The 14,690-nt window shown below is 47.8% G+C and overlaps 1 protein-coding gene across 1 annotated transcript in view; it reads right to left on the reverse strand.

Moving 5' to 3' along the window:
• Positions 1–6,080, reverse strand: part of LOC145356865 (transcription factor ETV7-like) — a 62,588-nt gene extending 56,508 nt beyond the window's left edge. The window contains exons 1-2 of the mRNA XM_080209823.1: positions 5,636–6,080; positions 1,293–1,425 (exon numbers count right to left, since the gene is read on the reverse strand). Coding sequence (XP_080065949.1) covers positions 1,293–1,425; positions 5,636–5,671 — 169 coding nt within the window. The 5' untranslated portion in view covers positions 5,672–6,080. The remainder of the gene's footprint in view (positions 1–1,292; positions 1,426–5,635) is intronic.
• Positions 6,081–14,690: the final 8,610 nt, after the last annotated feature.

Below are 14,690 nucleotides of genomic sequence, written 5' to 3' on the forward strand. Positions count from 1 at the left end.
CATTACTGCACATGGGAATAGACACCTGCATACATATTACTGCACACGGGAATACACACCTGCATACACATTACTGCACATGGGAATACACACCTGCATACACATTACTGCACATGGGAATACACGCCTGCATACACATTACTGCACATGGGAATACACAACTGCATACACATTACTGCACACGGGAATACACGCCTACATACACATTACTGCACATGGGAATACACGCCTGCATACACATTACTGCACATGGGAATACACGCCTGCATACACATTACTGCACATGGGAATACACAACTGCATACACATTACTGCACACGGGAGTACACGCCTGCATACACATTACTGCACACGGGAGTACACACCTGCATACACAGTCAGTGGCACTCATGTCCCACAGAATTATTTTAAAATCACAGCCCGCGAGCCAGCAGCATCCAGATCCTGGAGCAGGATGGACAGTGGCTGGGAGGGTCAGGGTGCAACACGAGGTACACCTAAAAGTGAGGTGTCAACCTGCTGAAGCAGCAACAGAGACCTCTTGCATGCCAAACAGCATAAGCAGCAAGTGATAGACAGAGCCAAGTGACCTGGGTTTGAACACCACCATGGCAGATGGTGAAATTTTAATTCAATTAAAATCTGGAATTAAAAATCCAATGATGACCATGAAACCACTGTCAATTGTTAGAAAAACCCATCTGGTTCACTAATGTCCTTTAAGGAAGGAAATCTGCCGTCCTGACCTGGTCTGGCTTAATGTGACTCCACAGCCACAGCAATGTGGTCGACTACTGAGACAGTAGTAAAATCACCCTCTGTAAGCTATATGGTTACCAATTTTGGAACTATGCCTATGTAGATGATGTTGTGTTATAATAAAGATATAAAACCTTGGGCTTATTTACTGCATAGCACACCAGGCAGCAATCACCCAGGCAATAACTGGCCTCTGAAACAGTTGAGCGAGACACTCAGTTCAGGGACACTTAGAGCAATAATGCTGGCCTAATCAGTGACACCCACATTCCAGGAACCAATATGAAACAAAGATGCCTATACAACACACAGGGGGAGTACATATGTGTGAACAGATTACAACACATGGGGGTACACATTTCTGTACATATAACATACATGCTGTATATGTGGTGATATTGGCCAGATGCAATAGCTTCAGGAGGACTTGGGTCAGTTTTTAGACTGGGACACTGTGGCAACTGGAACACGAGGTCAAGTTTTACAATCGGTGAAAGACATGCACACTCAACGCTGATGCAACCAATACTCACTTAACTTCCTGGGCAAGTAGCTGAACTCGCCCTGAGAGCGACTATCGGCGTTGGGAACTGGTTTCGGCTGAATTGAGGGAGAGACTGCCGTTGGCATTGGGCCGTGGATTGGCACTTCACACACTTGCCCTTGCTGTGGAGACAGAAATCCAAAGCTGATGATAGTTTCATTAAAAGTGAGACCAGTGCTTCAGCGCTGACCAATCCAATCACAGCCAGACTGCATGTAGAACGTGGCATGGTTAACTGTTAGCCCTCTGTGAATGAAAACAAATCACCCACAAAGAGTGAAGTCATCAACACTATCTGACAATGTACAATTTTCATTCCTTAACAAGTGAAGTTATTGCAATTCTGTCTGACATCAGTACCTGTCAATCAAATTAACAGGGCTTCTTCCATTCAGATTCATAGAATTCTACAGTGCAGGAGAAGGCCATTCAGCCCATTGAGCCTACACCAACCACAATCCTATCCCCTTAACCCCATGCATTTACCCTAGCTAGTTCCCCTGACACTAAAGGGCAATTTAGTATGTCCAATCCACCTAACCTGCATATCTTTAGACTGTGGGAGAAAACTGGAGCACCCGGAGAAACCCATGCAGACACAGGGACAATGTGCAGACTCCAAGCTGGGAATCGGACCCAGGTCCTTGGCACTGTGAGGCAGCAGTGGGAACCACTGTACCGCCCTTAATTTAATGACTAATGCATAACAACACCATGGGACAGAACATGATCGTACTAAATGGTAGAGCATGCTTGTTGGGCCAAATAGCATATTCCTGTTCCCAACTTTAATGTTCCTAGCTCCAGTTTTGTAACTGACCTCACTGCTCTTGACCAGAGAAATGGGAAATAAGCTGACCTTTTCAGGACCATTGGGTGTTCCCTTTTTGTTAAACTTTCTTTCAGAGGGCATGAGCCTCCTTGAACAGACCAGTATTTGCTCCCCATCCCTAATTGCCCTGAGCCACCTTCTTGCAGGTTTGGTCCATTGTGGTTTAGAGTGCAGCAACTCTGGCTGAGGAACTGAAAGGTCATTAGGGTGAGTCACCTCAACACAAGAATAATCACCAAAATAATGTGGATACAGTATCACAAATCCTGAAACCTCTGCCAGAGTTTGTAAAAGCAGATTTTGAAGTGATAACTTCTAAACAATATTCACGCCACACAAGTACCAGGCAATGATCATCACCGGCAAGAGAGAATCTAATCATCTTCCCATGACACTCAATGGCATTACCATCATTGAATACCCCCACTATCAACATCCTGGGGACTACCATTGACGAAAAACTGAACTGCACTAGTCACATAAATACTGTGGCTACAAGAGTTAGCGATCCTGTGACGAGTAACTCACCTCCTCCAAAAACCTGTCCACTATCTCCGAGGCACAAGCCAGGAGTGTAAAGGAATACTCTCCACTTGCCTGGATGGGTGCAGCTGCAACAACACTCGAGGAGTTCAAAACCATCCAGGACACTTGATTGTCATCCTAAGCACGAGCATTTACTCCCTCCATGACCAACTCACAGTAACAGCTACGTGCAACACCTACAAGATGCACTGCAGGAACTCACCAAGGTTCCTTAGACAGTGCCTCCCAAACCCATGACCACTACCATCTAGAAGGACAAGGGCAGCAGATACCTGGGATTACCACCACTTGGAAGTTCTCCTGACTTGGAGATATATCGGCTGTTCTTTCGCAGTCACTGGTCAAAATTCTGGAATACCCTCCCTAACAGCACTGTGGGTGCACCATATGAACTCCAGCAGTTCAAAAAGGCAGTTCACTATTACCTAGTGAAGGATAATTAGAGATGGGCAATAAATGCTAGGCTGGTCACACCCTGTGAAAGGATTTTTTTCTAAATGACATTGTGACAATGCAAAAGAACAAATCAAATTGCATTCATATAGCACCTTTCACATTCTCAAGACATCCGAAGATGCTGTGCTGCTAACAATATCTTCTCTTTCAATTGGAATTTTTGGTGTTGTTTAGGAAAGTGCAGCAATTAATTTATTTTACACAGAAAGATCCCACAACCCCGAATGAGCTGACACACTAGATAATCAGTTCATGGTGTTGGCTAGGAAGGAATGTTAAGCGGGGCATGAGGAGACTTCCCCGTCTTACCCTCAGATAGCCAATCTAATGTTTGTACACGAACAGGCAGACAGGGGCTTGACTGAGTGACTGAGCTAAGTAGCAGGGCCTCCCACAATGCAACAGTTCATCAGCATTGCATTGAAATCTGAGGCTTGTTCATCAGAGCAACTCAACTGCAAAGCCCTCCAGGTCCTGTGGGTCAATGACAGCTGGATAGGCTGGAATGTAGGAGGATGAGGGCTGACCTTACAGAGGTTTATAAAATCATGAGGGGCATAGATAAGGTGAATAGCCAAGGTCTTTTCCCCAGGGTAGGGGAGTTCAAAACTAGATGGCATAGGTTCAAAGTGAGATGGGAAAGATTTAAAAGGGACCTGGGGGGTAACTTTTTCACACAGAAGGTAGTACGTGTATGGAATGAGCTGCCGAGGAGGTGATAGAGGTGGGTACAATTACAACATTTAAAAGACATTTGGACAAGTGCACGGATGATAAAGGTTTAGAGGAATATGGGCCAAATACCAGCAATGTTCTGTTTAGGAAATTTGGTCGGTATAGATGAGCTGGGCTGAAGGGCCTGTGTCTGTGCTGTATATCTCTATAAGTAAGGGAGTTTTCAGGATTTTAGTGTTTATGGGATCCATCACATCAAGAAATCCTCTGCAATCTATCAGTACCTCGTTCTGTTTGACAGGCAGGTTAGAGTAAATGTACAGAGTTATATACAGGAGGAATACACCTCAAAGCAGGGACATTGTACAGTGTCGTTGGGAGAGTGCAGGTAATGAGATTGGTGATTAATCTGGTGTTGGCCTCAGCTTCTGCAGATGTAGAGGAGACGGATGTTCCGGCTCAGTTCCTGTTCTCTCGGATTGAGTCACCAGAACAGTCCCTGTTGCAGGCTCCGACCCTGATAGGAAGTGCCCAGTTCCTTGAACACCAGCCCTGCCACTTCCCCATCCGTCCTGTTTGATTCTGACCCAGTAAAATGCTGAGCTCGGGACTTCCCACTGCAAGCTTCACTGAGACTGCATGAATTCACTTCCATATCCTGTTTAAAAGCAGAATATCACGAACGGCACACGGACCACCTTCCTTCCAATTACATTACAATTCATAACATGGGTTTACATGTGATCATTCTAAGCTTCAGTGATTTGGTGCATCTAGTTCAGATTCAAGTGTCATTTCCTTGGGACTCATGGAGTCCGGGGTGGGGTGGGCGATGGGCCTTGTGGTGGTGGTAGGGGGGGTGGTTCTGAGATTGAAGATCTCAAGTGCTGAGGGGTGGGATCCGGGGCAGAGGGTAATGAGAACACAGGGTGAGGGAGATGGGAAAGAGGTTCCGGGGATGGATAAGGACCTGGAGCCAGAGGATGGTGGAAGGAAGGGGGAACCACACGGGGTTCAGGGAGATGGAAGAGGGAGTTGGGAGAGGATTTGGGGACACAGGGTCAATGAACAAGCAGACTAGGGGATCAGGGACTGGGGAAGGGTCTGGAGGTGGGGGGGGGGGGTCGGGGGGTCAGTTTTTTTAAGTTTTAAGTTTATTTGTTAGTTTTACATTAGATTTACATTAACACTGCAATAAAGTTACTTTGAAAATCCCCTAATCACCAGCTCCTGTTCGGATACACCGAGGGAGGATTTAGCATGGTCAAAGTACCCAACCAACATGTCTTTTGGACTGTGGGAGGAAGCCAGAGCACCCAGAGGAGACCCACACAGACACTGGGAAAACGTGCAAACTCCACAAAGAAAGTGACTCAAGCTGTGAATTGAATTCGGGTCCCTGACACGGTGAGACAGCAGTGCCAACCACCGTGCCACCCGTGCTGCCCCAGGGGACAGGGGTTTGGGGACGGGGGAGGTCAGGGGGTGAGGGTTCTCACTGGGAAAATGAGATATGTCCAGCTCGGATGGAAAAGCTGGAGAGCTGAAACTTTCACCCTGCCTCTCTCAACCCCTCTCTCTATCTGTCTGTCTCTCTCTCTCCCTCGTCCCTGTCCGTCTCTCCCTCTCTCTCCCTTTTCCCCTCTGTCTCTCTCCTGTCCCCGTCTCCCTGCGCCCCCCCCCCCCCCACGACCGTCCCCCTTCCCCCCTCTTCCCTCCCTCCCTCTCTGTCCCTCTCTCTCTCTATGTGTCTCCACAGGCGCTGTCGGGTTTGCTGAGCGTTTCTGATTGGGGTTGAGAATGGCAGCATCCGCTCCACTTACCTGCTGCAGGCTGGAATGCCCCTGACAATCTGCCATGCTCTCTCTCCTAAAGTTCAGGCCGGCACTTGCGGAAAGTTGTGCGGATTTGCAGCCCCGGGAGGAGGGAAGTTGCAGGCTCGGAGTGCGCTCACTTCGCCCATCGGAATTCTTCCGGGAAACAGAAACGAAAGCAGCGGATCTGGAGGAGATGCGAGAGGGAGGGACACTTCCAGGGATCGGCACTGAAACAGGTAGAACTGCCCAGCTCAACCCTGACACACTGACACCTTACACTTCAGGAAGGAATTGTCTGCATTGACACAGAGTTAAAGGTGAAAGTCCCAGGCTGGCAGCCGTTTCTGAACAGCTTATTGCTGAGTTAGTTCTCACAGGGACACACACCTTCCCAGAGCTAAGGGGAGGATTCAATGTTAAACAGCAGTGACTGCACCAACTCCACATAGAAACAGGGAAACTGCTCCCACCTGGACAGAACAGGAAAAGACTCTGCAATATCTGTGTGTGTGTGAGAGAGAGACAGAGTTAACCTTTTAGGTCCCTGATCTTTCCTCAGGATCGAGAGATAAGAGCAGAACCTCTTCAAACTGGGCACCCTCTGAGAGGGCAAGAGGTGAATCAGCCACAAGTGCAGCAAAATAACAGCGGCGGCTGGAAATACTCAGCAGGTCTGGCAGCGTCTGTGCAGAGAGAAACAGAGTTAATGTTCCAGTTCTGTAACCTGTCATATCTCCCCACATCTATCATTCAGGTTATGGTCCAGGTGCAGGTCAGTGGGAGTAGGCAGAAAAATGGTTCGGCACAGCCAAGAAAGACCAAAAGGCCTGTTTCTGTGCTGTAATGTTCTATGGTTCTATAGTATTTGGATGAATAAAAGCAAAATATTATGGATGCTGCGAATCTGAATTGGAAATGGAAAAAACTGGATAAACTCAGCAGGTCTGACAGTGTTTGTGAGGAGAAACAGTTAATTCAGAGTTAAAACAGTTCTTATTTGATTTTATTTATTATTGTCACATGTATTAATATACAGTGAAAAGTATTGTTTCTTGCCTGCTATGCAGGCAAAGCATACCATTCATAGAGAAGGAAAGGAGAGAGTGCAGAATGCAGTGTTGTAGTCATAGCTAGGGTGTAGAGAAAGATCAGCTTAGTGCAAGGTGGGTCCATTCAAAAGTCTGACGGCAGCAGGGAAGAAGCTGTTCTTCAGTCGGTTGGTAGGTGATCTCAGATTTTTGTACCTTTTTCCCGAGGAAGATGGAAGAGACAATGTCCAGAGTGTGTGAGATCCTTAATTATGGAATGACCCTTCCCCAGAAATGAAGAGGAAACTAGATATGATAAATGATATAGTGGAAAGGGGGTGGGGCTGAATGGAAGGTCAGGGCTAGGTCAGAGCGACAGGGAGATTGACAAAGATGTCATGGACATAAGACAAAGGGAGTGTTAATGGTTCATTAACTGAAGAATGCGAATAATGGCAAAAGGAAAGACAGTGGAATGTGTTAATAGGAGAACAAATGTCAGTACGCAGCTGGGAGCAACATTGAACAAGGGATATGTGAGCATGCAGGGGAGGGGCAGGTTATGAAAAATGGGGTGGGGGGTCAAGAGAGAGGGGAAAGGTCACAGACTACAGTTGTTGAACTCAGTTTTGAGTCCTGAGGGCTGTAAAGTGCCCAATCAGGAGATGAGGTGCTGTTCCTCCAGTTTGTGCTGGGCTTCTCTGGAACATTACAGCACGACAAGGGCAGACACATGGACAGCAGGGCGAGATGCTGAGTTAAGTTGGTGTCATGAAGGTTGGTGTCATGCTTGCAGACCAAGCAAAGATGTTCCGCATAGCAGTCACCCTAGTCTGTACTTAGTCTCGTTGATATAAAAGAGACTGTACTGGGAACAGCCAATATAATTGATCAAATTGAAGTGAAACGCCACTTAACTTGAAAGGAGTGTTTGGAGCCTTGGATAGCGAGGAGGGAGGCGGTACAGGGGGAGCTGTTGCTCCTTTTGAGTGGGACAATGCCGTGGAAAGGTTCCACATTTTTTGGAACTTCTAAAGTTAAATCTGAGGATGATTTGAGCATTTCAAAAGATTTCTCCAAATCCATGTATCACATTTTCTGAATAATTCACTGAGTCAGCAGGCAGTAAGTGGTGTGGAAACGATTGCTTTTGTGCAGTACAACTGCATGAATTGTAGGCAGCATAGCGGCACAGTGGTCAGCACAGCCACCTCACAGCACCAGGGACCCGGGTTCAATTCCCAACTTGGGTCACTGTCTGTGTGGAATTTGCATGTTCTCCCCATGTCTGCATGGGTTTCCTCTGGGTGTTCCAGCTTCCTCCCACAATCCAAAAATGTGCAGGTTAGGTTGATTGGCCATGCTAAATTGGCCCATAGTGTCAGGGGGAACTAGCAGGGTAAATATGTGGGGTTACAGGAATAGAACCTGGGTGGAACTATTGTCAGTGCAGGCTCGAATGGTCTCCTTCTACACCAGATGGATTCTATTTTATGATTGTATTCTATGTGATCAGAAATGAATTTAGACTGAGTGCTGTGTAAGCAAAATGTTTATTTGGGGCCAATGGGGAAATTCATTCCAATAGATAAGTCTGAAAGACTTAACATTTGGGTGAAAACAAATCAAATAGATAATGAAGATAAGGCTTTCCTCAGTGTGATGGGGCTCGGAGCCTTTGTAGTGTTTAACCACACAGACCACATTACAATAAAATTAAAGAGATTCTGATCTCCTGTTACGGCAGCATTGAAAATGAGGTTGCACATTCCATCAGTGGAAACAGTTGGTGAGTGAGACTGTAATGGATTATAACCTTGAGTTGTAGCAACTTGTCTCTGTGAGTAGTTGGCCTTACAGACATGTTCATAGGAGACTTAAAGAACAATGCAATCCAGGTTAAGCTTTTGAGTAAAAGCTATAAGCTGAGCTGGAAGGAGGCTTGAGATAGAAATGGTAGAAAGCAATAGTTGCAGATTGTAATGGAGTCATGGCTGATTTGGACTTCAACTCTATTTTCTCACCCACTTCCTGCATCCAGAAATTCCCAGTCAAAGCAATAATAAGCCTATCTCAGCCTCACATACATTCATAGACGGTGAATCCATCAATGAATGTATGTAAGGCTGAGATAGGAAATTGCAAAGAAACACAGAGGCCATTCAGCTCATCATAACTGCACTGACTCTCTGAAAGAGCATTTTACCTAGGCCCTATCCTCATATGCCCTCGCATTGATCATGGCCAATCATGCATGTCCATGTCTGCATGGGAGGAAATCCATGCAGACACTGGGAGTACATGCAAACTCCAGACAGATAGCCACCCAAGGCCGGAATTGAACTTGGGTCCCTGGCACCATGAGGCAGCAGTACTAACCAATGTGCCACCCACAGCTTTCAGTGGGACCCAGACTACAACAGCCAAGTACACATGCAAATTATAATCATTGCCATGGTAGCCAAGAACCATCTAATCACCAAGCATCAGGTCGAGGTTGTGGATGAAACAGCTTGGGAATGGTCGGTGGAGTGCCAAAAGGCATTTGAAGGAGTGAAGGAAGTGCTGACTAGTAACTCCGTTTTGGTTCGGTATCTGATTCAAAGGCAGATGGGGAGAAAGGCCTGTGGGGAGGTGGTGTGGAGAGAGGCTTGTGAAAGGGTAATGGGGAGAAAGGCCTGTGGAAGAATGGTGTGCAGAGAAGCCTGCGGGGAGGTGGTGTAGAGAGAGGCCTGTGGGGAGGTGGTGTGGAGAGAGGCCTGTGAGGAGGTGATGGGGAGAGAGGCCTGTAGAGAGATGGTGTGGAGAGAGGCCTGTGAAGAGATGGTGTGGAGAGAGGCCTGTGGGGAGATGGTGTGGAGAGAGCCCTGTGAGGATGTGGTGTGGAGAGAGGCCTGGGGGGTGGGGGGGGGGGGGTGATGGGAGAGAAGCCTGAGGGTGGTGGTGGGGAGAGAAGCCTGTGGGAAGGAGAAGGGGAGAGAGGCCTGTGGGAGATGGTGTGGAGAGAGGCCTGTGAGGAGGTCATGTGGAGAAAGGCCTGTGGTGGGATTGGGGGCAGAGAGGCCTGTGGGGAGGTAATCAGGAGAGAGGCTTGTGAGAGGGTGATACGGAGAAAGGCCTGTGGAAGGATGGTGTGGAGAGAGGCCTGTAGGGAGGTGGTGTGGAGAGAGGCTTGTGAGAGGGTGACGGGGAGAAAGGCCTGTGGAAGGATGGTGCGCAGAGAGGCCTGTGGGGAGGTGGTGTAGTGAGAGGCCTGTGGGGAGGCGTTGTGGAGAGAGGACTGTGAGGATGTGGTGCGGAGACAGGCCTGTGGTGGGATTGGGGGCAGAGAGGCCTATGGGGAGGTGGTGGGGAGAGAGGCCTGTGGGGAGATGGTGTGGAGAGGGGCCTGTGACAGGGTGGTGTGGAGAAGGGCCTGTGAGGAGGTAGTGTAGAGCGAGGCCTGTAGGGGGGAGGGAGAGGCCTGTGGGGAGGGGGTGGGGAGAGAGGCCTGTGGGGAGGTGGTGTGGAGAGAGGCCTTGGGGAGGTCATATGGAGAGAGGCTGTGAGAGGATTGAGGGGAGAGAAGCCTATAGAGAGTTGGTATCAGAGGGGCCTGTGGGGGGGTAGTGTGGAGAGAAGCTTGTGGGGGTTGGTGTGGAGAGAGGCCTGTTGGGGGGGGAAGAGGCCTGTGGGGAGGAGGTGGGGAAAGAGGCCTGTGGGGAGGTGATGTAGAGAGAGACCTGTGGGGTGGTGGTGTGGAGAGAGGCCTGTTGGGGTGGGAAGAGGCCTGTAGGGAGGAGGTGGGGAGAGAGGCCTGTGGGGAGGTGGTGGAGAGATAGGCCTGTGGGGTGGTGGTGGGGAGAGAGGCCTGTTGGGGTGGGAAGAGGCCTGTAGGGAGGAGGTGGGGAGAGAGGCCTGTGGGGAGGAGGTGGGGAGAGAGGTCTGTGGGGAGGAGGAGGGGAGAGAGAGGTTTGTGGGGAGGAGGTGGGGAGGGAGGCCTGCGGGGAGACAGTGTGGAGAGTCTCATGACAAATGTTTCGCATATGTTAAAGAAGTTGGAGCAACAGTACTGACAGGTTGAGAAGGAGACACCACCATCATACTTGGAGTTATTAAGTTCCACATTTATCTGAACGGGAGGAGATTCACTTTATTAACTGATCTTACAATCAGAATGGGGTCAAAGATGGGGATACCCCCCATGGTGTCAGCATGGTTTCACACAGGGATGTTAATCTTAATGGCCTAAGAGTATACCCATGTGGACATTTCCCACAGGATTTCCCATGGAGACTGATTCAATCTCAGTCACTATGTTGACTGTGAATTCATTTCTATATGCTATTTCTATACACCGTGCCTGCACAGGTGGCACAGAGGCACTGCTGCCTCACAGCACCAAGGACCCAGGTTTGATTCCTGGCTTGGCTCACTGTCTGTATGGAGTCTGCAAGTTCTCCCCTTGTCTGCATGGGTTTCTGCTCGGTGCTCTGGTTTCCTCCCACTGTCTGAAAGATGTGCTGGATAGGTGCATTGGCCACGCTAAAATCTCCCTCAGTGTTCCCGAACAGGAGCCAGAGTGTGACGACTAAGGGATTTTCATAGAACATAAGAACGTAAGAAATAGGAGCAGGAGTAGGCCATCTAGCCCCTCGAGCCTGCCCCGTCATTCAATAAGATCATGGCTGATCTGAAGTGGATCAGTTCCACTTTCCCACTCTCTCCCCATAACCCTTAATTCCCTTGTCTGTCAAAAACCTATCTACCCGTGACTTAAATATATTTAGCGAGGTAGCCTCCACCACTTCAACGGGCAGAGAATTCCAGAGATTCACCACCCTTTGAGTGAAGAAGTTCCTCCTCAACTCCGTTCTGAAACATTGCAGTGTTAATGTAAGTCTACTTGTGACACTAATAAACTAAACTAATGACACTCACTGTCTGCCTCAGAAATTAGTGGTGTCAAGCAAAAACAACTTATTTTTAACAGCTAAATGACTCTGGTAATAATGGTTTGTATGTGTGTGTGTGTATGTGCATGTGTGTATGTGTGTGTGTGTGTGAGTGTATGTGTCTGTGTGAGCTGTGATTACAACATCCCTAACTGCTAGATTTCAGGAATTGCTGATATCGGTTTAGTTATGTTCTATTCTGGGAAATAACGTACATGTCCTACTACACTTAAAATAAGAAAAACAATTGTGTGGTATTAATTGTTTGAATTCTTTTGTAAATGAGGAGAATGTAGTATATTGTAATATACTATTGTATATTGTGGTACTGCTGTGAAAACTGTGTGTCATCACCGATTAAACAATCTGTATGTTAATCCCAGCCCAAACATCACTCTGTCTCTTACTCCACAGATACAGTAAAAGAAGTCTCACAACACCAGGTTAATGTCGAACAGATAAATTTGGCAGCACAAGCTTTCAGAGCACTGCCCCTTCATCAGGCGAGTGGGAGTTGTGTTCACAAGGCATATATAGACATAAACTCAATTTACAAGGTAATGGTTGGAATGCGAGTCTTCACAGGTAAGTCTTAAAGGTACAGACAATGTGAGTGTAGAGAGGGTTAAGCACAGGTTAAAGAGGTGTGTATTGTCTCCAGCCTGGACAGTTAGTGAGATTTTGCAAGCTCAGGCAAGTCATGGGGGATTACAGATCGTGTGACATGAACCCAAGATCCTGGTTGAGGCCATCTTCATGTGTGTGAAACTTGGTTATCAGTTTCTGCTCACCAATTCTGCATTGTTGTGTGTCATGAAGGCTGCTTTGGAGAACTCTTACCTGAAGATCAGAAGCTGAATGCCCATGACTGCTGAAGTGTTCCCCGACGGAAGGGAACACTCCTGCCTGGTGATTGTCAAGCAGTGTTCATTCATCCATTGTCATGGCATCTGCATGGTTTCACCAATGTACCATGCCTTGGGGCATTCTTTCCCGCAGCATATCAGGTAGACAACGTTGGCTGAGTCGCAAGAGTATGTACCGTGTGCTGGTGGATGGTGTTGTCATGTGAGATGATGACATCCATATCGATGATCTGGCACGTCTTGCAGAGGTTGTTGTGGCAGGGTTGTGTGCATCGTGTTACTGTTCTTCTGAAGGCTGGGCAGTTTGCTGCGGACAATGGTCTGTTTGAGGTTGCGTGGTTCTTTGAAGACAAGAAGTGGGGGTGTAGCGATGGCCTTGGCGAGATGTTTGTCTTCATCGATGACATGTTGAAGACTCCGGAGAAAATGTCGTAGCTTTTCCGTTTCAGGGAAGTACTGGACGACAAAGGGTACTCTGTCCACTATGTCCCGTGTTTGTCTTCTGAGGAGGTTAGTGCAGTTTTTCATTGAGGCACATCGGAACTGTTGATCGATGAGTTGAGCGCCGTATCCTATTCTTATGAGGGCATCTTTCAGCATCTGTAGGTGTCTGTTGCAATCCTACTCATCTGAGCAGATCCTGTGTATCTGGAGGGCTTGTCTGTAGGGGATGGCTTCTTTAACGAGTTTGGGGCGGAAGCTGGAGAAGTGGAGCATCATGAGGTTATCTGAGGGCTTGCGGTACAGTGGAGTGCTGAGGTGACCGTTCTTGATGGAGATGCATGTGTCCAAGAATGCAACCGATTCTGGAGAGGAGTCCCTGGTGAGTCTGATGGTGGAATGGAACTTGTTGATGTCAAAATATAGTTGTTTCAGTGATTGTTCACCATGAGTCCAAAGGAAGAAAATGTCATTGATGTATCTAGTGTATAGCATCGGTTGAAGGTCCTATGCAGTGAAGAAGTCTTGTTTGAACCTGTGCATGAAGATGTTGGCATATTGAGGTGCGAATTTGGTCCCCATTGCTGTCCCATGCGTCTGGATGAAGGACTGGTTGTTGAAGGTGAAGACATTGTGGCTTCCACAGACACTGCCAGACCTGTGGAGTATTTCTGCATTTTGGGGTTTTCTTTCAGATAGTGACATGCGCATGGGTTTTTGGGAATAAAACTTCCTGATTGGAGGAATGATGACCTATTGAGGAGCAGTGGTGGGAGTTTGGGCTTGCTGTGCGATGTTGCCAATGGACATAGGGTTCCTTCAGCATTGCAGTGCAGACTGGCCAGCAGGAAGTTTAGACCCACGAGGAGGATGGGGGAAAGGGGATGTCAGAGGGCAGTTTTAAAAATTACAGTGACTGACTGATTATAGATTTGCATCTTGTGGGTTGGAACATACATGCCACACAAGTGCCAGGCAATGACTGTATCCCACTAGAGAAGGTCTAATCATTGCCCTTTGACATTCAGTGGCATTACCATCGCTGAACCCCCCATTATCAACATCCTGGGTGTCAACATATACCAGAAACTGAACTAGCCAAATTAATACTGTGGCTATCAGAGCAGGTCAGAGGCTGGGAATCCTACAGTGAGTAATTCACCTCCTAATTCCCCAAAACCTGTCCACCGTCTACAAGGCACAAGTTGGAAGTGTGATGGAATACTCTACTTGTCTGGATGAGTGCAGCTCCAACAATATTCAAAAAGCTCGACACCATCCAGGACAAAGCAGCCCTACTTGATTGGCATCCTATACACAAACATTCACTCTCTCCACCACTGATGAACAGTGGCAGCCGTGTGTATCATTTACAAAAGGCACTGCGGGAACTCACCAAGGCTCCTTCGGAAGCACCTTCCAAACCCATGACCATAACCAGCTAGAAGGACAAGGGCAGCAGATATATGGGAACATCGGCACCTGAAGGTTCCCCTACAAGTCTGCTGGTTAGGTGCATTGACCCGAACAGGCACCGGAGCATGGCGACTAGGGGAATTTCACGGTAATTTCATTGCAGTGTTAATGTAAGCCTTACTTATGACTAATAAATAAACTTAAAGTTTTAAGTCACTCACCATCCTGACTTGGAAGTATATCACCATTCTTTTGCTGTTGCTGGGTCAAGATCCTGGAATTTCCTTCCTAACAGCACTATGGGTGTACCTACACTTCAGAGACTGCAGCAGTTCAGGAAGACAGTTCACCCACTTTCTGAAGGCAGTTGGGGATG

Source organism: Carcharhinus amblyrhynchos, chromosome 22 (assembly GCF_965287045.1).
Source record: "Carcharhinus amblyrhynchos chromosome 22, sCarAmb.v2.hapA, whole genome shotgun sequence".
Taxonomy (NCBI): domain Eukaryota; kingdom Metazoa; phylum Chordata; class Chondrichthyes; order Carcharhiniformes; family Carcharhinidae; genus Carcharhinus; species Carcharhinus amblyrhynchos.